Source organism: Ammospiza nelsoni, chromosome 3, assembly GCF_027579445.1.
Source record: "Ammospiza nelsoni isolate bAmmNel1 chromosome 3, bAmmNel1.pri, whole genome shotgun sequence".
NCBI lineage: Eukaryota > Metazoa > Chordata > Aves > Passeriformes > Passerellidae > Ammospiza > Ammospiza nelsoni.
Window position 1 is genome coordinate 54320725 of NC_080635.1, and position 26390 is coordinate 54347114.

At 39.9% G+C, this 26390-nt stretch overlaps 1 protein-coding gene across 3 annotated transcripts in view; it reads right to left on the reverse strand.

Annotated features, from left to right (window-relative positions):
* ARID1B (AT-rich interaction domain 1B) overlaps nt 1–26390 on the reverse strand; it is a 325120-nt gene that overhangs the window by 95194 nt on the left and 203536 nt on the right. For all 3 annotated transcript variants that reach the window (XM_059467474.1, XM_059467473.1, XM_059467472.1), the window contains one exon: nt 3803–4046. In XM_059467474.1, the coding sequence (XP_059323457.1) occupies nt 3803–4046 (244 nt within the window). The remainder of the gene's footprint in view (nt 1–3802; nt 4047–26390) is intronic.

The window sequence follows — 26390 nt, forward strand, 5'->3', positions numbered from 1 at the left end:
CACAAATGGATCTCTTTCCGAAAATTGTAAATTCATCTGTGTCCAAGTTCCTCAGTGAAAGGAGACAACAATTGTAATAAAAACAACAATGTAGTTGAAGCTTAACAGAGTGAAAATAAACTTGTTTCTTCAGAAAGTACATGGAATGTCTTAAAAGCACAAGTGAAAATACTGATCTATGTAAGTGAAGTCAAAATACCAACCCATGTGAAAAAAAATCATGTATTTCTAAAGGCAGCGTTTGCTACTCATTTTTAGCATGGCATACCCTTCTCTTCTATAGAGATAAAAATTGCTGTAGGGGTTTAAAAATAATAGAGTCTTGTACAAAATCTGCTTGTCCATCATGGGTTAAGGGATTCCTGGCCTATCAGCAATCTTTCACAGAACTCTTAATATTAAAAAAATTTGCTGCTTACACCGCAAGGGAGAAAGAGCTGACAAAAGCCTTTGGCCAGTGAGATCAAAATTGGGGATGGGGGGGAGAAAGGGGAGCTTAGCTTATTTACATTTTTGCTTTGTTAGTAAACTGGAATTGTTAGAGCAGGAGGGAAAGGGGAAAAAAAAAAGAAAAAAGTGAAATTAACAGCCACTAAATCTTCTGGCAACAGCAGTGCATTTTGATATATGCTGCGTCAGCTTCCACTAATGGTTTAGGGTTGAATAAGGCACAGTTCAAGACCCAAAGCAGTGCGGGGCATCACATCTCGTTCTTTGGAAGAATATGTACCCTAATTATAAAGATGGCTACAAAATAAAGAGATCAGGATTTCTGGCAAAACAGAATAATGATCTACTTAATAGGAAATCTTAATGTCATATTGAATCAGTAGAAATCATAGACAAGTAGTATTTCATCCCAGTAATGAACATACATCTGAACAAGACGTCGTCTGATTTTGAGAAAAAACTACCTTTCTGAAAAAAATCCATCAGAATTGCTTTTTCTGCTCTTAGGAGTTAATCTCCCTGGTCTATTCTGGTAATGTGAATGGAAACAAAGGCTCTATATGCATGTGCCACTTACCACACAAAATATCCATCCAGTATTTCAGAGAGCACAGGAAGGAAATGCCCACTGAGCTAGGGACGTGCCAATGTCAGTGCTGCCTGTGCCAGGCTGTTCCTGTGAAATTTGTGGTGTGCAGCAGAAAGCAATGCAGGGTGGCAGGATTGCAGAGGGGTGCGGAGACAGCTTAAACAGGCAGTGGAAGAGAATCAGCCATTTGGGAGGCTTAATAGGGGGCTGTTTGTTTGTCTGCCCTTTTGATGTTAAATTAGTTTTCAATTTTGTTGCAAGGAAGGAGCCATTGGGAAAAGGATGCTTCTCTTCCAGTAAACCCTGGGAAAGCAACACCTTTATTTTAACGGTCTTCCCACCAAGAACCCCCTGCAACATTTTGGCTTTCCCTAGCTATAGCTATCAGCAACACAACAGCTGCTCATTTTACAATGACTTGCTGGAGAGAGAATGATTGAAAGAGCCAATCTATGTCACATTGAGAAACTGTGGCACAACATCGCAGGAGGTAATAGGAGAGGAATGAGGTCAGAACAAACAAGGGTAGGGTGAGAACGGAGAAGAAAATAGCAGAGAACAAAATTACTAAAGGCAAGGTGCTGTACTACACAATCTATGTTTAAAAATGTCTACAACCTGACTGCTGCAAACAGCCACAGAAATGCAAACAAGCTCTGTGATACTTTTTCTTAGGGTCTCATGAATGCAGCTGATGATAAAAGCTACCAGAGTCCTTGTAATGAAGAACAATGGTGTGAAAACACTTAGGTGAAAGCACAGTCTAATTCATACGGCTTGAAAGCCCCAGCACCCAGCAGCATTCCTCTACCACAGGCCTTTAAACAGCAGCCTTGCTTCTCTCTTTGCAGCTCGAGAAACAGCAGCAGCAGCAGCAGCAGCCGCGATGGTACCGCAGCTGCCCGGCTGCCCTCTGGAGAGCGCTGCCTTAGCTCACGTCTGGGAGTTCACCTTTAGCAAGAGCTGCAGAGACCAGAAGCTTGTCTATGACAGGGAAACAGTGCAGGGTGATTTTGATTTAGCACCATTCATAAAAATCGTTCCTGAGAAAGAATTGCTTTTGTGTTACTGCAGCAGACCAGAAAACCACCGTGCAAAATGGTGGCACAGTTTGTATGTAGAGACAATGCTTTTCACTAGGTGAGTTACAAAATGAGCTTTTGGGGCTCATCTGAAACGATAAAGTGACTCTGACTCTGACCCTGACCTCTGAGCCCATATACCTTCTATTTTTACCTCATGGGGATTAGGTGGTTTCATAAAAGTTATTACTCTCCCCTACACACTTATGCTCATCCTTACATATCATGGCTACAATAAAGCTATTTTCAGCGTCACAATGTTTTTTTCCCCATTCAGCAACCAAGCTGCTAAAATGCCAATCAATTTACTCACCTGAATCTGACTGTGGAAAAATGTTACCTTTCCAGCCAGGTGGACTATCTGGCTTCACTCAACAACAGAGGTGGATTTCTACACCAAAAACAATGCGAACCACCTTGGAAATACAAAGCTACCACACTGCATATAATGCTGTCCCCACAATTCCTGCTCCATCTGAGCATGTGCTGCCAGTCAGAATGGCTGTAGAGGTATGAAATAACTGCAGGGCATGCACAGCATCAGGGCTCAACATGCGCAGGCCACATTTAGTACTAAGCATTCCTGTGTGCACTGAGCTTACTTCCCTCCGCTTATCTAGTTTAACCTCTGCAGACAAACAGGCAGGAACATTTTACACAGATACCTTTGTATCAAATACCAAAACACATTCTACTCTCTGAATTTTAACCAGCATTTGGTTTACAACAACACTCAAATCACCTAACAAAAAGGCATCTCTGCTTTTGTTTCTTTTAACTGAGGTCCATGTTTATTATTTTGCAGTTTTGTCAGCAACTGATGTTATCCCCAGGGTAATGTCAGCACTCTCCTACTCCTAGGAATTCCCCTAGTATTCAAAATGGCAGAAGATAATAAAAAACTTGAGCGTCAGAAAGAGAATAAACTCACCTGGAATACTAAATACAAATTGCTGCCTGACCCTCTGGAATAAGTAACATGCCAGATGGGTAGGGATAAGGTAAGAACTGAAATTAATGTATGCCATTTTTTTCTTCTGGGTATCTTAACAGATTTCCACAAATTTCTGAATATACATGATTGTGTGTCATACTCTAAATTGCACAAGAGAGAGAGCATCAATCCTGCCACTGGTATTCCAATTACTACTGATGGGGCTGAATCCCAAGTAACTTGCTAGTTTTTGCAAATATTAAGAAATATCTCATGCAATATTCTGTATTCATGTCAAAGATCACATTGCCACAATACAGAGTTAGAAAATTTCTGCCTCAACCTGCAGGTCTGTAACCACCATTCAAGCTCAACAGCCAAACCCAACAAAAATACACAGTTAGAACAAAAGAAGGACTGTAAATAATCAAGAGAAATATGTGACAAATGATACACAAAGCAAATACAAAAATTACAATTAAGTATTCACATTCACATTGGTTGGCGATAAAGACATTTATCAAACTTATGTGGAGTCAAGTTCAGAATTTTGAGCTTTCTGAAGTCTTGGTAGCTGAAGTTTAGATTGAATTTACTTTTGCTTTAAGTATGCATTTTTTTTTCAGAAAAAGGCTCTGAAAATGCAGGATTCTCAGAAAATAAGTTAGTTTGGAATATGGGAGTATTTATTTATGTATTTAATAAACCTATCAATTGGTTTAATTTTGTTTGCTAGAACAAACTTACCTGGAATACTCGCTGGAGAAATGGGACCAGATCTTGACTGGTTGCTTCCAACAGGTGAGCCTACAGGGGAAGGCGATGGGCCCCCAGGGATGCCAGAGAGATGTGGAGAAGCATGAGGGGAAAACGGAGACTGTGCAGGGTTGCTCTGCTCCCCTTGGCTGCTCGTGGAGCCTGACGCGCTGACAGCTGAGCTCAGGGTTGCTTCAGTTCCAGTCGGCAAGTCGTCAATGGATCCAGATAAATCCTGAGCAAAAAGGAAAAATGACCATAAGTGCTTGCATGAATACTCAGGCCACAGGACTCAAGAGCTGGCATGGCAATAGATTCATTTGTTTACTTATTGCAGCAGATAACTGAGAGGTTGTCTTTAACATTTAACACATAGTTAAATTATGTCAGAAAACAAGGACGGTGTGCACAATTCTCTGCTTAATCTCTAATTCTTTTGAAAAAGAAAAAGAGCAAGCAAGGGCAACAAATGAATTGGAACCAAATTCATTCAGCATTGAATTTAACCTTTTCCATCTGGATTAAGCTTTCAAAATTAATCCCACAAATGCTGCCTGAGCATACCAAAACTAATGAAAATGATACATCAGTTTCACTTTCACACAGTATTTAATTTTGGGGTTTGCTACCATTACAATCACAGCTCATACACTTCACTCTAAACCCCTACAATGAGAGAAGAGTGTAAAATACACAGCTCTGTAACACTCCCTCTCAGGTCCTTTGCCTTGCAACAAGGAGTGAGAAGAGGCCCTGCCCTCAGCAGCAGCACTGGATCTGCTGGCCACCAAGGAACAAGGAGCAATACAAGAATTGTATTCTGCTGCTTCTCCATTTCCACCAAACACCAATGTACAGCTCACAGGTTCGATTCAATTTCATCTGAATACACTGCTAAACAGTTACTCCATTTCAGCTCATAACTGCTGCATTTTCAATGAGAAATTTCCTCTGTAGGTCACAGCACATTTGAATTCTAACTATGAACTGCTGGACATATTCCCTCTAGCTGTAACACAGAAGTTATACTGGTCTCTGAATGTGTGGGAGTAATTAGGGGTTTTAAATAATTTTAAGATCAGATATGAAAAATCAAGAATGCTGTAACAAAGCAAGCACATGCTCCCCAACTGTCAGAAAAAATGTTAATTCCCAAGCATCACAGAAAAACCTCATACAAACCAAAAGGTGCCAATATTGCTAAGCTTCTGTAGCTATTGGCAGGTCATGAGGAACAGGTTACTTTGTTGCTATTTCTATTAGCAAATTAAAGCTCAAAAAAGTGGCATGGATCTACCTCACATATAGATCAGGTAATGAAATGACCCCTGAGACTTGAAATAACTGGCATGACAGGGTGCATTACTTTGACTCATCCTGACTTCATTGGTTTGGCTCATACAAGTGGTTGCAGTACAGACAGCACGACCCCTTGTCCAAATAGCACAAAAAGAATTGGGTTCTGCCTGAGCAAAGAGCAAAGGAAGCAGAGCCTTAGTGCTGCCTGATTTTCGTAACAAAAATGAAGTTTTTTGGAAGTCACAGAACAGGGACAGATCTCACACGGTGTGAGTTAGAAGCCTGCCCAATGATGGCTGCCTCCATTGCAAGGGAGGCTCATAGGCAGGTTCGCTAACAGACAGGACATGGTCAGGCCTCCAAGGCACAGGAAGAGGAGGAGTAACAGTTGAAGCCCTGCTAACACTCACTAGAGGCTGTAGAATGCTGCCTGTTGTTCCTCCTTGTGCAATGCTACCCTTTATTCCTCCTTGTCCATAAGGGCAGGGAATACAAACCACCCAACTCAGCTCTCTGCAGGGCATCTTGCAGGCCTTATTTCAGAGGAGTTCCCACAAATACTTCCAGAACAACTCTCACCACAGTTAAATTTTGCTTTTTCTGACAAGCATGAAACTGTACATGTATGCCATGAGGCACATGAAAAGCAAAAATTAAGGCCAAAATTTCAGTCTATGTGTAGATGCTGCATTCACTCAAGAGTAGACTTCCAAACCCGTAAAATGGAAATTTAATTATGAAGTGGGCAATAAACTATTTTCATTGGGGTTTTTTGGAACTATCAACTGCAGAAAATGTAAACAAGAAATAACAGTGCTTGGTACTGCATAGAGCAACAGTAGATATTTTTCACAGTAGAATGTATTTGGCAAACAGGTAAGCAATTACTGCTTTTCCATACATAATATGGTGTTTTTCTAAATGGAATCAAATCGCTGCTGTCGTCATGTGTAACAAATGCTGCAGGAAGTGCTGATAAAACAAATGCTGCTGAAAAGCATATAAAAAACCTCTGAAAACTGAATGTTGCAGAATAGAGCCTATTCTAAAGGAACATAAATTCTGTCTAAAAACAGATAGGCACACAACTGACAGAAGATATAGAAAGCACATAGGTTTATGTTTAGAATAACAAAGGTTTTAAAAGGGTGTGTGGAGTAAAGCTTTCATTTGTGTTGGCAAACCAAAGTACTTGAAAAAAACAAATTTGCCAGGATAATGGAAAAGCCATGAAAAAAATTAGCACAGTCCTTGATGAAATTATCTGCTGTTCACAGGCTAAGGCAAAACTTCAGGATGGAACTGAAGTTCACTTTTCCTGTCAGGTCACAGAGATTTCTCCAGACTTCCACAAGAGCAGAACAACTGGTGAGTCCCAGGCATCTTCCTGAGTGCCTGCTTTCCAGGAACAACTTCACTCACCTGATGAAACTCCTTCACCAAGGTGGAAAAGGAAGAGAAAACTTGCAAGACACCAGCCTATTTAAATTGCCAAGCCATGCCACCACCCTGAAGCAGTGCAGGCTGAGGGAGGGAGCAGCCTGGCAGGCACAGCACACCCACAGGGCTTTGCACGCGCCAGGTGGGATTTTCTCCCAGGAATGGGGAACTTTACAATCAGTGTATCTGCTCAAGATGCAATAATAATGTTCACTCATCAGACACATGAAGAGAATGGAGAAAGAGGTTGATCTCAGGATGGCACAGAAGATTGTTACCTATCTAGAAGTCTGGGCTGTGCAACGCAATCTCCTACATTGTCTTCAAGTGGGCTAAAATATCAGCTGTTTTGTACAGGGTGGTTTGGGTTTTTTAATTTGTTTGGGGGGATATGGGTTGTGTGTTTTGATTTTATTGTTTTTCTTTTCTGTTAACACACACTTCAAGGCCTTTCCTAGTTTTCTAATGTAGAGAACCTGAGCAAGCAAGCAACCGGGAAACTTGCAGCATACAGAGGCTTTAGAATCACCTCTCTTAAATAAAGAAGCTAATTGGGAAATTAAAGAGAAGGAGAAGAAAGACTTTATGTGAAGCACCTGGACAGAAAGGAGAACGGAAAGTTGACTTCTGCTCTATTATCGGCATTTTAATGCTTTCTTTTGCCTCATTTTAACAGAACCGTAGTGAAGTTGTGCAAATTTCACATCACAAACATTTATTTATACATAAAACAGTATACACATACACATTGTATATGTCAATTACATGGATACACTTGCAATTACTTAGCATATCTACATGTAAAGCCATTAGGAAGCCTGCTAATAGGAGAAATTCACAGAGGTTTAAGCATACAGCCTAGTTAACAAAGAAGCTCTGTAACTAATACTCCTCTAGAGGACAATTTAGTCAGCAGGGCACCAAGTCTATTCTTCTTTTATAAGTAGTATCAGATCTATGATGCCTGTAAAGAACAGAGAGACCTTACTTACTGCATCTCATTCAAACCAAGGCACCTTCAAGCTACAGTGCTTCCATTTATCTTGTTGGAAAGTTGGCAGGTTAGGTAATTGCTGGGATTCTTTTAAGGGCCTGAAGTCCCCATACCCTAAGGCATGCCTTAAATTCTGCCTCTTTTCAGAGGCTTTTTCTGGAAAGCACTCATTTCTTCTAGTTAAATCTAGCAAGTTTAAAATTACCAGTAGTCTTGTGTTTCTTGTAGAGCAATCTTATTATTCCTATCTATGGTATTGTTATGACTATATTTTCAAATCTGACATAAAATCTTAGAAAAAATGAAAGACAAAATATTTTCTTTCTCCCTCCCATTACAAATCCATATTACAATTCTGTACTGTCTATTTTACCTTTATATCCTGTATTATCCCAGACATCCTAACCAGCTTTCAAAGTTCATTTCTGCATAATACTTTGATTACAAACTGAAATGTCCCCGTGCAGGATTGATCTCTTTAAGCAAAGCGTTTATCTTCAACTGTCTTCAGTTCTAGCCTCACCTTCCACCTATGCACGACCTTTTTTCTTGTCCATCTGACAAGAACAAGAGCTGAGCAAGGGGTAGAAGGGAGCAAACTGTTTATCCAGAGCCAGGAAACACAAAACTACAAAGAGACCACAGGAAAAAAACCCCTACAAACACCCATATATAATATAATAACATTAATTACTCGAGGAACACACCTAGATCCAATAAACAGCAATAGGGAGACTACAGTAGCTCAGCAATACCACCACAATTTTACACACCAACTGTGACAGGACTACAGCATTCCCTGCAGAACAAAAATTTACACTGCAAATACTTTGCGCAGTTGCAAGCTTTGCTTAGCAATGTCTCAGCAGATACAAACAAAGATTTTAAGGGAATCCCTTGCTAAATACTTACAGTTATAAAAGGATGAGCACCTTCTCTGAAATCAGCAGAAGGAGAAAATGTGGGGCACCTTGCTAATGAAGCTCCTACGCCACTAACTCACAGCCCAAGTTCTCTAGGAAGTTACTGCAGTTTGGGGCTCTCTGGTGGGGATTATGCAGAGCACATACAACCTGTGACTTATTTAAATTTTCCAACTCTTGCCTACCAGTTCCTTTATGCTCAGGGAGTAGAAGAAAAGCAGAGATATTAAAATAGAAGACATAGATATTAAAATTAAAAACACACAAAACCTTACTGTCTCCAAGTAGCTGAACATCCCACTCTACCCTATCATCCACTGTGCTGGGATGAATCCCAGCACTGCATGTAGGGAACTGCATCAACTGACTGGCTGCAGGATCAAAGCCTGCTCATTCCATTCAGGCCTTCCTGCAGTATTTCCCTAGGATGGTGCTGCTCAAAAAACACAATCTTGCATGAAATATCCATCTCTTTAACATGAATCACCACTTTAGAAGGAAAATTATATATACAAGCAAACATATTTCACATGTAAGTATGTAAATATATATTCAAACAGACATACACTCTGCTATTGTTTTGGAGCCATGGGGGATTATGAACAATATGCTCTGTAATTGAGATTAACTTTGAACAAATGATTTGGCTGACAAACACACATATGTACACAAAAGGAAAACCCACAATAGCTCTGTTTAAATTTCAAGATATTTGTAAGACCTCTTTTCATCACAAAGCAGCCTATAATAGCATGTTTCAAGAAGTCTTCCAAAGGCCCTGCTGGTCACATTGTGGAGGCAGCGAGCGAGCTAACAGCCTCCCAGCGCCTACGCAACCGGAAAAACGCACGGGCGCAGCAACGACTGGGACCACGTGGAAAATTCTTCTCTTTTCAAAGGCTGCCACCCTCAACATGGGTATCTTCCTTCCACATCAGCTGCATAATAACCCTCATTTAAGCAAAAAAAATGTACCTAACACACATCCTTAAAAAATTGTTTATCAGGAGACAGCAGGGCTGCCATAACATTTCTGCCAAAATCCCTTTTACATGCCTTACTGAAATTAATTCTGTGGGAAAACAAGGTTCATTCTCTGAATCTTGTTAAATCAAGGTCTGCAGTAGGAAAAGTAGAGAAGACCACTTCTAGTACAAACACCTCCCTGAGGAAAAAGCTTGATTTCTATTGACAGGGCTTATTCCACTTGCAAGACAAACACAAACTTTGACAACAGCTAGGCAGAGGTACTTCTTATTATACTCACGTTACCTAGAAATCTTACTTAATTCCACTTACCATATGTTTCAGTGTTTTTAAATAGATTTTTAATTTTAACCTCTATGTCACAAACTATTAATAGAATACTCTAAAGGAAGGGAATTCTAAGTATATGATAAAAACACTAGTGTCTTGCACTAAATTTATTGACAATGCACCACTTGCTAAACATATTCCCTTCATTCTGTGGACCTCATATGCTTCCCAAAATAACTTGGGTTACTGAACTGTGCTGCAAGTACTCTCTCAGATCAGTATCAAGTATTTTCTCTGAGAAGTTTTACAGGCAAGTCCCTGAGGATGCAAAAATCTTTTCCCCAAAAGACCTATATTCACTCAAGCAACCAAGAAGAAGTGCAATCAAACAACACAGTGCCAGTGCCCTGTCTGATGTCCTTCAAATCTATGAGATCCTGGAATTAGATCAGTCTTCAAGAAGTCATCTCGTTGGAAAAACAGATTCAAATCACAGCTTACTACATAATTGCTAAGCAAAAGACTTGTTAATTCAAAGAAAGAGTAATTTTTTACTGCAAAGGATTGTTTTTTGTAAGACAACCTTATCTAAAAATAAAAGTTGTTGACCTAGGGATACAGGAATCCAAGAACAGAATGTGACTTGCCCATATCTGTCACACATGGGATGAGAAGAAGTTGCTAGGATGGATACAATCACATTTCTGTGTATAAAAAGATCCATAATGGGATGTTATTTGCTTCTCCAGACAAGAGCTTTACACCAAAACCAGCTTGGGGCATCTAGGAATTCAAAACTGATGAGGCACCAGATGAAGGCCCCACCAGCCACACTCCCCCCTGCCAGTGCCAAGTGCCACTCACTGCAGGGTCTGCAGCTCCCTGGCCGCTACCAGGAAGGGGCTCCTGAGTCCTACAGCTGCATCAAGTAACCTAAAGGCAAAAATTCACTGGTTTATAAACACTGACTCCTGTGTATGAAATGATAAATACTAATGACCCATGTGCCATCAAAGCAAATTGACAAAGTCTGGCAAGGACTGTAAAGCAGAGGACACACAGCCTGTCAGACAAGGATACTTTTTAATATTGAAAAAAACCAGTAAATCTCCAGAACAGAAAAACAGCAACACGGCATCTCTCAAGGTACAAACTTCCCTGTTTATCTCTGAAGCAGAATGCTTAGCACATAGAATTTCTGGAAATAAAATTTAAAAACAAAAAGCCACAAACCCTTAGGAGTAATTTGTTTCTTCAGTACTGTAGCAAAGAAAAATTCTCAGCTAACAACTCTTGTAGCTACAGCATCAGTCATTTATCATCAATAAACCATCAACCTTTAAAACAACCAAATCAATGAAAACCACAACAAATTGCCCCAATGAAGAGGAAAGAAAAGTTGTGTTTGCATAACAGCAATCTAATAAAATTCAGTTTATTCATACTACTTCCCATGCATAGTACCAAACTTAACCACTCCCAAACATGAAATTCCTTCTGTTAAACCTAGAGGGTTTTTCATATAAAGAACAGTGAGGTGAGATGTAACAACTTTCCTTTTTTGCTTCTCTTCATATTACAACCATTTTCTAGATCATGTAGCCTACAGTTGCCTCCACAGGGATAAGACAGACTAAATTGGCAGAATAAAACAGAGAAGAAGCTGAATTAAGCAAACCATGTACTGACCCAAAATCTTTCAAACTCTCTGGAACTTGTTCTTTTGGGGATCACTATCCTTCTCCCTTTATGCAGCAAACCTAGTGATGCCATCCTGATGTTTAACCTGAATGGACACTGCATGACCACCCTGCTCACCAGCCCAGACTGCTCTCCTGGCTGTGCTTCTGGCCATGCTGAATTCAGCATCAAAAAGCCACAGGGAAAACACCATGTAGCTGCTACTCCTCCTCCCATTACCTACTTACTCTACTTTCACAGCTGATATAGAAAGAAATCAGACTAAGTAAGGAAGGAGTACCAAATCACAGGAAAGACAAACACAGATTTGAGCAAAGGCATATGAAAAGGAACTAGACATTATTAATAGAACATATGGGTTGGTAGACCTGAAAGAGACCAAACATTTCAGCAAGAGCAGCAGCAATATGCATTAGAAAGTACTGCTTACTCCCTTTATTCCATTTACTCTGGCCATCATACTTTGGAAACTTGCAGCACATTCAGTCAGACATAGACCATCTGTCTTTGAGACTATGTATTCAAAAATCCGATATTATTATGTAGGTGTGGCTCAAGCAGAAAGGAACAAACAAAACTTCAGAATACCACAACATGTGATGTGGTAAAATTCACACCATGCCTCATCTGGACACACCCAGAGACTGCAGTGCAGAGATTCTCAATAGGTCTGTGCTGGGCACCTCCCGTAGGAGAAGCCCTTTGAACATGACCACACAACCTCATGTGGCTGCATGTACCTTACTGTTTACTACTACAGACATACCCTGAGTCACAACACACCTATTTTGCAACTATTAATTGACATCTTTCTACATGTGCTTCTCAGACTCTCCCATCCCACATGGCATCCAGAAGGCACTAACTGTGCTTGTAACTTTGGACCTACAATACTATCTGATTTGGAGGCTGCAGCTGAGAGAATAAAATGTTGGTCCAACAACCAAGTGCCCACTGATCACTGAAAGGAGATATTGTCATGCCACAGTAAATTAGCAAGCTGATAACAAGTGAGCTGCTCTGCCAGCCCAAGGACACCTATGCATGGAGCACGATAAAGGGCTTAAACAATGCATTGAACCAATACACCTGTATGCCCAAAGTTTAAAAACTCTTGATCCACAGCACTTGCCTTTTTTTCTTATTTTCTTTCACATTAATACCCTTTGTAGAGTTATAGTTTGATAAAAAAGTCTGTCCCAGCAGGTTACCGTGGGAATAAGGATCTACAAAACATAGTTTTTCATTAGCTTAGGGCTTGTGCATGCATCATACCGCGTCTCTTTCTTCTCTCTCCCTCAACACCCTGTAACCAAATACCACAATTCAATGAGATGGTAAATAAGCCCCAGACACATCTTAAACTTCAAAAACACAGGTGCTCTGTTAACTTTCCATCTCTTCCTCTTGAATCAGAGAGGAGAAAAATGTATACATCAAAAAGACTGATAAATGTTGTAAAGACAACCTTTTCAAGGAACTGAATAAAGTGACTTCCCTCAGAGAACTTCCCTCAGAATATTAATTAATTAATTAAGTATTATTTAAAATACTGGATATGCAATGTTATACTGGGGTAACAGGCAGAAATGAGTGTTATAAGGTTTACCTCAGTCAATTTAGCTCAATTTGCCACTTCAGACTCATTGTCTCATCCTCATGCAAGATCCTCTCCTCCTTGTTCCTTTTTCTCTTCATTTTCATTGAACCAAATGTAACTCAGTGGAATGTAGTCTGATCATCAGTATGGTCACAAATGCATGGGGCTGTGATCACTCTGCTTCTGCTTTGTTCCTCACCCCCAGCCACACACTCCAACTGCTTACTTCTTTCTGAGGTCTGTGGACCACAGCAGCAAAACCAAACAATTACTCTTCAAGAGCTATTCACTCAACCCCTCCCACATTTACATTCTCCAGTAACCTGGAAAAAGATGGGAAAATGAAATCCATGCCGTCAAAGAGCAGAAAATAAACTTTCAGATTGTTTCTCACAAGTGCCTGCTGGAACAAGGCTCCCAAAACACCTCAGGTTCTGGAATTCACATTTCTTTGCAGTAATTCAGTGCTTGCTGGGCATGCTAAATAATTAAGTGGCCAGGGAATCTGGTATTTTGAGATGATACAGCTTTAACAAACTTATGCAGAACTCAAGTCTCAGAAACCTCTATATAAATTTCAAAAGGCTTCTGAAATTCTAGAAAAGTGTCGTGGCTTCAGTTTTCTTTTTGAAATAATGCCTTGACTAGCCCAGTAGGAAGCATAACTTGTAGCACTTCAACTAGGCATTAAGAAAAAATTCTGAAATACTAATATCCTTCCCCATCTAGTGCTAAGGACCATTTTGGCATGGGAAGAGGTATCTCAAGGGTAAGATAATGCCAGGGTTGTCTTGACTGCTGAATTATCCAACAGGTTCATAATTTCAGGTGCACTCCTGAAATCCAGTAAAGGAAGAGACACAAATGGATGTGTCACTACAGAAGTGTTAAACACTGTGCACTAAGCAATCTACCAAAAAACCCCAACAGATCAACTACTATGGTTCTTTAATTACTATATCATACAAAGAAAAAACATCCATGGGGAATTTTGAGGGTTTTGTATGCCTGAGCATGCTTCAATGTTGCAGCTTATGATATAGGGGATAGGGAGTCCTGACATGTTTTAGATAAAGGTTGTAGTTGGTCATTCTTCAAAAATTTTCCTTCTCTTTAAGGGAGGAGGTTGGTATTGCAAGAAATACCTATTCCTTGCAATGCTAATAAAAGTGGGCTGAAAAAATTCCAAGAAAGCATGGGTAGGATGTCCAGTGTACAGCAATTGTGGTTCTCAAAAATGCGACTGCCACAATGGATGATCACTTGGTGGGGCCTTACTGGGCAAGACACTTCCATCTGCCTTTTAGTATGTACCCAGCCCCTGCCCTGAGGTGTCAACTGTCCTTGTCCAACACCTGCCAGGCTACATCCCTGCTGCAGTTTCCTCCAGCAAGCACCACTGCAGTGCCACAGCCCACAGTGCACTTGGAAGCCATGTGTATAAAATATTTGTAAATACAATAAAAAGTAACTCCTTTCCCCATTGATCTGTATTCTTGTGGCACTGAATTTTGAGTGTATTCATAAATGTTGTGGAAAAACACATCAGGTAAAATGACAGTGGTGGAAAAAGAAAGAACTGCAGCTGGAAGCTTCTTTGAAAGAGGGTTTCCCAGGATCTTGTAAGGCAGTGATCCTTTGCTCCCCTCTCTGGCCGCTCCTTTTCCCCTGTGGGAAGCCAAAAGAACTGCAGCTCTAGTCAACAACTGCTTCCTGGTCCTTGCAAGAGGAAGCAGAGACTTCAGCCCTGCCAGACCTTCAGGTGCAGCCCTATGCATTGCTGATTCTCCATCCTCCATGCCTGTCTGAGCTTTGCAACACAGCTTAGGGAGCTGGGCCAAGAAGGTTTTTGGGGAGTGCATCTGATAGAAGGATGGAAAAAGAGTCATCTGTACCAAGGCATGGTTTGCAATTGTTACAGCTTGAGACGAACACTGTTCTTAACCATATGAAAGTTTTGCTGCATGGCTTCTAAGGTCATTGCTGCTTTGCAGCAGTTTTGCCTGAGCTCCTGTCCCAGTTCCCTATTCACAGTTTTCTATGCTGAAGCCTACAAATGGGGCCACTGTTTATACACTGCTGCCTCTCTTTAAAAAGACAACTACGCATACCACAACTTCTAAGATCCACCTGATGGAACTATCAAGCCACAGCTTAATTCAACCTTTAAGTTATTCATTAGACAGACCACCAAAAAAGAGGGGAAAAAGCAAATCAGTAAGTTAGATCTTTGCAAAGTCTCAAAATACTTCTGAAGGATGCTTGTCAGAACAAACAAATGTACCAAAGGAAGAAACAGCCTCATGAATTAAGTAAAAAAATAAGTAAAGGGAAAACATATGAAAATTTCAACAACTGTGCCAATCTGTTGCGAGCTGTACCCGTGCCAGTGGGCGGCCTCGGGGCACCGTAGGATTCCTCAATGCAGTGCCAAGCTCCAGCAATATTGTTATGGTTAGAGAGGAATTTCTCACAAGAGCTAACAAAGGCAGAAGGTCATAAATAAACACAGCAGGATCGCCTTGTCAGTTCTCATTATTAGCGCTGCAGGCACTTGCTTTTCTATGGGCTGCTCACAGGTTCATTTAAGTGTAAGAGCTCCTCCTCAGAATTTCATGCTCATAAATAAAGACAACATTTCATTAGAAAGAAAGGCACACCTAAGTTATTTTTTATTCTTTTTTTTTCACACACACAGGGGCACATGTGCTTGAGCTGGCTGTGCTGTCTGCAGCTGCTCTGTCCCTTCGCACCCTGCACTGGCACAACCTTACACTCAGCTAACCCAGAGCTGCAGCAACACCCTTGTATGCTGGCCTCTGTGAGGCCATGCAGGCCTCCCTGAGACCAGGGCCATAATGAATGAGGAGAGCCTTACTACTGTAATAATGCTCACCAGAATTACATCTGGCCAGGAAATGAGGCTGAGCTCCTAAACTGATCCTGACGTGCATTGTACAACTAGGAAAGCACAGCTGTGTGATCATTACTGCAATTATAAAGTGACATTTAGTGTTAATTTTCTTTTCTTACTGAATTTTGAAACAGAGTGGGGGCAGAAACAGTAACTCTGGGGGTACAAATATGCAAAAAAAGGAAATTAAAGTTTTTTGAGAGTGCAAATATTGATTCTTCATCACCTGTCAGAGGTTAACAAACAGCTGAGTAAAAACACCTCGTATCTCCCATACACATACCCACCTTTACCTATATCCATACCAATAAAGATGAGTGAAAAGTAAGCTCTGTGTAAAACTAAACACATTTGAAATAAATTAACACTATCATGTAGTGCATGCTGATTTCAAGTTGCAGATACAGTGCTTTTCAGAATATTAGGGGAAATCAAGAAATCAGCAATGCTATCTCTTGAGAGGTTTTATTTTCTACTTATTACTTTGGGATTAAAAAAATAATGAAAATATGTTAATAAAGCTCAAAGGTTCACAACCCTGGAAACACTGCCAGTGAATAAAAAGTAAATAAAATAACAGGCCTTATGTTATGCAGGGGATGCCTAGCAATTGGAAAAATACTTCTTGGTCACCATTCCTTCCAGCACAAGATAGGTGACAGAGAATGTAATTACTCACCTGCCTATCCAACCCCCCAAAATATTGCTCCCTCTTGTGAACTGTACTGAACACCAATGTTCCAGTACATTAAATGATTGTGTTTATCTTTCTAATTGCCTAAAATCTGACCAACGTTATTGTTAATATAAACTCAGATCCTCACCTTTTAAAGCAAACTATATGACTGACAAGCAAAAATCCTGGTGCCTTGCACATTTTCTGTGAGAAGCTTGGGAAAACAATTTTCCTTCCAGTTTGCTTCCTATCCCCATCACCTGCTATCAGAGGAAGTCGGGTTGTTAGTCCTGATGCATTACAGCAGCAAAGCCATGTTCAAAGAACTGTTTCCCTGAGCTGTGCAGCCCTTCATTACACACCATTCATCATTATCAACACCAGGAACTGCTGGAATGGCCCTTGTGAATGAAAAATCTCCCTGTTTAACTTCTAGAGGCTGCCAGCCCACTCCCTTTGGCCTCTGCGCTGAGGCAGGCTTTGTACCTCGGGCAGGGGGCTGCTGGCCATGCTGTGTGTGCCCTCTGCCCACAGCCCACCCTGGCAGGAGGGCAGCAGCCCCTCTCTCCCTGTGCCAGCAGGAACGCAGGAGCTGCTCTCCGAACGGCCGGCCCTAAACTGGCCTCTGCCAGGCAGAGAGCCACAGGTGCCAGGGAAGAGCCTTCTCTCTGCACACCAGCAAGGCTGTGCCTCTTGGCTCCACACTCCTGCAGGGGAAAGAGCTGCTGCAAGTGGAAGGAGATAGAGGAAAGGACAGCAGTTTCCAGCTGGTCAGTTCCTCAGCCTCACCTGATCAGTAGGCAAGGTGCTGCCAGGGCACAGGGCAGGCAGCAGCCCCTTCTGCAAGCACAGACATGGAGATGCTGCTCTGTTTCTAGCCTCTTCCCTTTGCTCACTTTTTTCTTATTAATATTTTAAAAACATTTACGTAGCAGACACGTTGCAATTAATTTATCTTCCCTGGTCAAAACACATTTACTTCCATAGAAACACTGCTCTGCCACCCATTTCAAAAGAAGAGCCGGGTTTCAGCTCACTCACTCAAACACAGATTTGGATTAATTCGTGTGCCTCAATAATTATTTCAGAAAAGGGGAACTCCTCACAGAAGTTAAAAAGTGACCTAAACCTACTAACTGCTGTGTGCTATGAATGGCAGTGGACAGAGACAAGGAGGAAGATGTTTTTCAGGGGTCTCTGCAGCACTTTTAAGTCACAGTGAGAAGAACTTCAAGTTTCACACACTCATCTTTTTTTCTTCTTTTTTTTAGTACCATCTATTTGGTTCTTCAGCAGTTTTGGTCATATTTCAGTAGTATGACATCCACAGCTTTTTTGGACTTTTGATATCTTAAACTTATTTTACAAGTTACATGCTTGGATTTTTCTATAGAAAACATAGAAATATTTAAAGGATGTCAAATTTCTAAATTAAATCATTTTGTCATATCCAGCAACATATTTAATTGCCATAGATGCACTACTGTTGTATTTTTCCTCTAGGAGTGCAAAATATATATTTTATACAGTCTGAAAAGGGTCATTTTACATTTATTAAGAGTATAAAAAATTATGCAAAGAACAGGTGAGAAAGGGGAAATAGAACAGGAGGTATATTCTTCAAAAGAATTATTGGAGGAATTTTCTTGTTACAAGATATCATTTGTTATTTTTCAAAGAAAACAGCAAGAAAACACAAAAAAGGTTGAACCATCTACTCTAAAAAATTATGAATGCCAAAAGATCACAAATAGCACATTAATGTCAGAGTGTTTGCTCTCATTGACTCCTCAGGATTTTAATTTTGCTTTTTAAGAGAAGAAAAGAGGAGAGAAATAGAGAAGGCATCATTAGACTAAGTCCATCCTGCGTTGCCTTAATTTTTTAAGCTAAAACCCCCAAACTGTGTCCATGATCTGTATCAGTTTGTACCTGACCACTTCAGCCGTCCCTGACACTTGACCTGCTTTCGAAAAGCAAGAAGTCCAATTTAAGTCGACGGTCCTACAGGGAGGTAATGGTTTGACCCTTGGTCCCTCCACTGCAACCGTTCCAATTCTCTAATGATTTCCCTGCAGGGTTCATTTACCAGTTCTGGGTCAAAGACCAGCACATCACGAAGGCAAGGGGCAGCAGAAGCACTGCATGATGGATTTGAAAATAAGTGCATCGTAAAGGAAACCTCCATCAATTAGGGATGGCCTTTGAATCCAAAACAAAAGGAAGCAAAGTGCAAATCATAATGTCTACTCTGCTCACTTTGGCAGCCCACGATTTAGCAGATACACATGGTAAGAGATGCATTTTAGCCTAGGTGCAAAACCAGCAATCATCCTAGGGCAAACACCTCATCCGCAGAAGAGACTGCCTTCTGCTCACTCTGAGCAGCTGCGAAGTTGAAGGGATTCATTATTCGACTCCATGCCAGCTTTTGGTACAACTTAGTACTTCAATATGTGCACAATGACTTTCATTAGAAACATTAAGACCTCCTATAATTATGATGCAAAATATTACCCAGGTCCACTTTCACTTTTTGGAATCTGTGGTTTAATTTACTTTTACAGGGAACTGCAAAACTACCAGTTACATCTTTTCCATCCACTCATTGCCATGTATGTTTTAAAACAGCTGCAAATTTCCTTTTTCTTCCAGTGCTCTTCAATACTGAAATGCACTATGTGGGTTTTTTTGGAAAGAAAGGTATGAGGAATTATATTTAGAAGTACAGAAAGAGATGCAGTAATGGCATAAAAATATGAAGGAAATAAAACATATCTTTTGCTTGTTCCTAGTGAAAAATTGAGAGGAAAAAAGAAATACTGCTGGCAAATGTGCAAATTTAAAAAAAAAAAAAAGACAATGCTAAAAATAACTTTTATGGTCTTTACTTTGCTGAGTGAAGTGACCAGCGACATGTTAACAACTCTGCTGATGCTAGAAGTCATGGCCATGACTAGTGGTCACTGAGCTCACATCTAATGCATTCTGCTTAGCTGTAACAATTAGGGAGCTATATCCTCACATGCAACTCTTTTAATGCTACAGTTATAAGACCACCAAAATTTAAAACATTAAAGAAATCCTAAAAGTTGTGGGTTTGTTTTTTGGTGTTTTGTTGTGGGGTTGTTTTGTTTTGTTGTTTGTTTCTTAATACTTTTAGTACATCTAGGCTTCACTTCCTTATTTATTTTTGAAGGACAAGCGAAACTGCTTATCTGATATTCAAAATATGTTCATTATCAAGAAGCCTTGGCTTCTTGCCAAGGCCTTTCAAATTTAATAGTGATTGAGACCTCGTAAAAATACTTTAATTTTCCAAGAGCTGAAGAAGCCTGGAAAGAAAGGATTTCATAGTGTTTCAGCATAGCAACTGAAAACTACAGACTGTCTTTTAAACTTTTGCTTGCCTGTGTGCATGAGTATCATATACTCTCTCCAATATTCTGCCCAATACTAGTATGTGTATTATTTTCTTGCACAAGAAGCATAGAAACCCATATTCTAGCTAAAACAGAGAGAAAGAAAAGTGTGACTTTCTCCAACAATACTTGACTGAAAGAAGAACATGTCTGCTAAAACTAAGAACAGCCAAATTTAAACAGGGAGCAGAGATATAAAATAATAAGGAAAACACAGCAACAAACTTTTTACATCACCTTCTCTTCACAAGGGCCAAACTTAGAAAATGCGTAAAATCCTCTGTATTGAGCCCATCAAGTTTGCTGACCTTGAATCTCCTGAATTACCTCCCAAAGCCTTTGGTATCCTCACTCCTGTTTTGGCAAAAGTGAGGGATGGGCAACATCCGCTGGGATCTGAGTGAATGGGGTTTGTCTGCAACCAGGCTGGCTGAGAATAAGTTCTTGCTGCCAACCACACCATATGTGACAGGAAAACTTTTGTTAATAAAAACCATATTGATGTACTTGTTAATGACTCGAACAGCCCAGTAATTGAATTTAAACCAGTTAACTATTCACCAGGGCTTCATCAGCCCACCTCCTTCATCTCCTCTAGCCCTGTGTTATTTCAAAGCAACTGGAAGAATTTTACACCACCACCACCCTTCCCCACCACAAGCCTTTCACCATTATGTGCGCTCGGGAAGCCTTGCCTTAGAGCAGCTCATTTCAAGAGCTCTTAACTGCGTTTTTGAAAGAACAAAGCAGTTTTATAACTCTCTCTATACAAACACAAGGCACTTATCTGAGGGGCTCTCTTGTTTTCAGTCCATCAATAAGTGACACCGATATGTTACAACTGGCTACCACCACGGAGACAAAGTGTGTCCGTCCCTGACCTCAAAGGGATCAATCACATCAATGTTTCTATGAGGTTTGGGCTTTTTTATTAAAGGGATCAAGGAAAGAAACAAAGCTCCCCAAAGTACATAAAATGTTTTAATGCATAAGTTTTTCAATTTCCTCATCAGCAACATTATTTGAAAGCTGCATTACTAAAAGGTTGCAATTACAGAAAGATGGTTTTCAGTAGTTTTTTTTTGAAGTAGTAATTCTTTAATTTATTTTCCCTCATTTTTCATCAATTAAGTTTAATTTTTCCTGAGAGCCAACACAAGGGAGCTGACAATAAAAGCCTGATGCAGCAAACCTTTCCAGAGGCCCTTAAGCCAAGTGATTTCAGCTTATAATCAGGATATGCCTGTATTCACAACTACCCTCACTATGGCTCCACCTCTGCTCAAAAGTGTGGCTTTGCAAAATTTCTGGCAACATTTTGCTTCTTTTGTAGTTGTATGCAAAGAATGGCTCACAACAAACATTACTAGAAATAAAGGACTTATTTGTTTATTTTTGCTTTAATTAAATTTCTCTGTGCAGCTCATCTCACGTAGACCACAATTTACTATTGCCACTTATTTAAACAAGTTCTGCATGTAATGAACTGCTTATTGGTGAGCACCTACAAAAAACGATGAGATTTCTCTCAGAGACATGCCTCTCCCTCCCTGAATTCAGGCAGGAATAGGAAAACCAGTAGTTGTTTTTAAGTGTACACCAGGTCTCAGACATTGCAACAGATTTGCACAACATTTGGGCAGCATCTCAATGGATTGATAGCTCGTCTGCAGAGATGTGAACTTATCAAGGTTCTGCTTAGTGTAGATATCCAGACAAGCAGTTGGCAGCGAGGTTTCTTCTGCACTAATTACATTCTTTTCCAAAAGTTCACCCTGCCTGGGTGTCCAGGTAATTGCAATTAAGGAAAGAATCTGGTAATTAGAAATTCAAGTGCCCTGCCAAGAACAATACACTTCCTCTTAACGTGCTGCCCCAAGAACTAATTCACTTGGAAATGACAGAAGCTGATGTGAAGTGGCAGAATAGATGTTGATTAAGCAACAACCACAGAAGTACATTCCCTTTCCCCTAAAATCATTTAGACTCTTAGAAAGTGTTTCATTACCTTCGAAACATTTAAAATAAATTAAAAAAATCAAAATTCCACGCTTTCAAACAGCATCATCTTCTGCTCCCCATGTCTGCTTAGAATTGCTGGAATATCTTTCTTGAAGCTCAAAATACAATGCTGCTCACACTCCCCTTCAATCTCCCACCAAAAGCTAACTTTGTACCATGACTCAGCAATTACTGCTCACAGGCATTACTGACTAAGTATCAAATCACTTAGTAATTTCTGAAATAAGTTTAACACAGAGCAAAAAATACATTTATAAAGAAGTATAAAGCAAAGCCACTCACAGTTTAGTGCTGTCATAGGACAGAAAGATACTACACTGTCATCTAAATTCCAAGTGTTTTAATGGTATTGTTAGTTGGAAACGAATGGTTATTTTTTACTCTCCCTACACATTTCTTTCTAACTCACAGCTGTTCTTGTCAATTCAGAATAACATCTCTATCCCAAATCTTGGACCTAGCTTCTTATAGTTAACACTAGTTTTTCTTTTCAGGAAACACAAAAAGCCTTTTTCCACTGGGGATAAGAAAACTCTTACTGCATGTATATTGTGTACATGTGTGTGTGCTTGTTTGCACAGTTACATGAACACAGACCTCTCTGTCCAAATCAAAGCCCTGGAATCACGAGCCTGGCTTTAGGTATAGCTGACACTATTCATTTTTATATAGCTGAGCAATTTGAAATTCAAAGATGGGAGGTTGTGGGATAATGTTATTAAAACAATTTGTAAAAAATGGGGTGAGGGAGAAATTCCCTCCCTCTTTCTGAACAAAAATGTATACCAGGTGCACATTCATGCTAGATGAGTCAAGGAAAGTGCTCTCTACAGTCCTGAACTCTGTGGTTCCCAAATAACTTCTTTTGGATGACATCACTACCTCTTCTAGTGTGCTACTCAGGCACTATCAAAGAAGCTTCTGATGCCTTGTCTCGTGTTTCACCCACTGGAGACTTCAATAAAATCCCATCACTGGGATTGATCTGGGGATCAAAAACCACCACAAGCATCACTCACAGCATCCAGAGTGCACTTCACAAACGGAGCCTAGAGTAGCACGCAAAATGTGTACAGAGCCCTGATGGAAAACTATGAAAAGGAAAGGATGCTTTGAAATGCTCAAGTTTTGTTGTTGGTTTGCTTTCATAAAGCATTGTAAGAGCAGTACTGCTCCCCTCCCGCCCCCAATGTTTTTAAGCCTAAAAAATGACTCCGTTCTCTCCTGACCTCTGTTTTCTATTGCCTTAGTGGGTTTCCAAGATTTCTTAGATCATAGCCAGACATAACTACTAAAGAAACAAGCTGAGATCATCAAAACCTCATAACTGAAATGCTGAAAACAAAATAAAATGTACAGTTTTCACCACCCACCCCAGAAGTACATCAAGTGCACAGCAAGGAAAGCCTACAGTAAGAAATTACCTCTCACATGCTGCAGCAAAGCCTCAGGAGCTAATAATACAATAAATAAAACCGCTGTTTTGATTGATAGATCTGTTAAAAGTTTCTTATCACTTATTTCCAACAATGTCAGTCAAATATGTTTCATCTTTTATCAGTAACAAAATAAAGTTATTTTTGCCTGAGAATCTAAATTATAGATACTTATATGTAGAGAAATAGCACTAAGCCAAGTGACAATTGGGGACTAATATTTTGCAATTGACCTAACAATGTATTAAAGAAAAAACCCCAAAGATTACCTCCTACCATCTAGCACTCTATTCTTTCCTATAATTCATTTCAGTTGATCATAAGCAAGTTGTTTAGTTCAGGTATATTGGGTTATAACTGAAGTAATCTTCCCCTTTACATCACGATTCAATACAGAAATTAATTGTATGGATTCTTTGTTCACATAACAGATAAATTTTACATATGTTACACAATTATTTACATATATTTACATGTTTATGCAAATACACACATTTGTATATACACAATACATATAATGCAATCTTTGATTGGTAAAGTTGGGTAGTGAAAAATGGCTCACTCTCAGCAAGGCTTTGGTGTTGTATGGTAAGTGATTTTTATCTTCCTGGACAAGTTAAAATCTACTGTTCAAGGAGTATGAAAATCATCTAACATGCACACTGATTTTATAGCTACAACATTCTGAAAGTCTTTGGATGCTTTGTACATGGCATAAAAGTGAAAGTAGTGCTTTGCAGGGAATTTGGAGCAGAAAAGTCTGAAAGTTAGGAGCCTTATCCTCCTTGTATATACCCACACCTTCAGAGAAGCAGATGAACAGCTGACTGTGTTTAGGCAGTTGGATAAGATAATTTACCAAGGTGCTGACACTGTCTGCACACAAGCAGGGCAGGGCCCCACTCCCTTCTTAATTGCAGGAGTACATCACAATCCAGAGAACGAGTGAAAACTCCACAGAGGCCACAAACCACAAAAACTGCAGAAGAGTTTAGGCCAAAAGAAAGGGATTTTTCATGTCAGAAGTTACCAGATCCCAGCCTGATGCATATGTGGGTCCATCCTGCTGCTTCTGAACACCTGCTGGAGGGACCCACTCCCACCTAGGCCCCACCATGAACAGCAGCTCCCCTGCTCCTTTCCACAGCCTCTTCTCAGCTGTGTGCTGCTGGGCTAGGATCACAACTCCTACTACACTAGACCACACTACAACAATGTTACCTCCATTGGCTCTGCACTAATGTTGAAGACCTCAACAGCGTGCCAAGCACTGCTCATGCTCCCCAAAGCTGACTGCTGTCACCCCAAGAAGCAAAACTGCCTGAGTTTCTCTCTGGACCACAAAATCAATTTCTTTTACACTGAATATTACATCACAAACTAAGTAACATAGAATAAACTTTCTCTTGTAACATCCTTAAAAATGGCTAATAAGGGATTTTTAAAAGTTAATATTTTTCTATATAACACTCCATAAAACAATAACAGAGCATTTTACTTCTTCTTTCTTCAAAGATGCACAGCTTTTCTGAGAGCTGCATCCATTCAAGTAATGGAAAGAATCCAAGGTGCAACCAGAGGCACTTATATTTTGAAACCCAAATGGTCACTTTAGAAAAATTATACTAACCAGCACATAGCAATATAAATTGCTCTATAAAAGCAGCAAACTGCCTTATAAACTGCTCTTTAAAAACTAACTTAAGGGAAAAAAAAAAAAAAAGGTTAACAATGGACTACATAGTGTAAAGTAAGTTGCCAGTCCCCAGACAAGATGATGAAAATCAGCCATGAAGAAATTTTGGTGAATGGCAGAAGGAACAAGGTGATGAATATATCTGGGGGAATGATCAGGCCTTGCAATCTCTCCTTCAGTAGCAGAATACATGTACAACACTGCATCCACCTCAAGCTGGCATCCAGCTCTGCAGGTATGGTATTCCAGACAAATTCATTACCATTCAATAATAATGACTCAAGAGCCAGTATTTTCTAGAAAAAATGAATTCACTGCAATGGACAAGCAGGAGACTGCCAGCAGTTAGACAGGTCTGGGAACAAGTCAACCACACCACAGATAATTTCCTCCATTTTATAAAGGTTCAGTCGTAACACAGACAGATACCTTATTATCCTAACTTTGAATTGGAAGTCCTTTCCAAAAACCTATCCGATGTCTTTGTGCAACAAACTCCAAATATTTTTCTGAACCACAGGCAAAGGCTAGTGTAAATGCAAAGAATGACACAATAGGAAAATTACTGGACGCCTTCACTGTTTCTCATTAGCTATTTTATTTTTTTAAAGAAGATACAGTTTCTAATGACCTTCCCACCCAAAGGGTAAGAGCTTTGTCACTTGTGAGTTATTTGTATACTCCTGCTAATTGTATCATTACACTCCTCCAACCATTATGAATATTCATTTTCTCTCACTTCTCTCTCTGTGCACTTATTAACTGTATAACACAAATACTCGAGAGATTTTGTGTGTGTGTATATACGTATGTGTATGCGTGATATTATTTATGTAAATCTACAGCTGACCTGTGCACACAAAACATTATTCACCAGTGGTACCACAACCCTTAGAAACAAGGTTTTAAAGGTCTGAACTGCAACAGAAATTGCAAAGGTTCCAAATAACCAAATTTTACCTCAAACAAAAACAGTTCCTTTTACAACGATTTTGTTGGCAAGGATACGAAATCACCGAGCATTTCTTATCATTATTGTTACTATTATTTACTGAACACTAAACCATGTTTTGTCTTATATATTTAAATTATGAAAGTAAGCTGCCTAAAACACCGCGTCTTGTTGTGTTTGCTTCTATCTGCTGCTACAGTTTTAAAGCACATTTCCCTTTATTTCACTTTTCCACAAGCCATAAAAA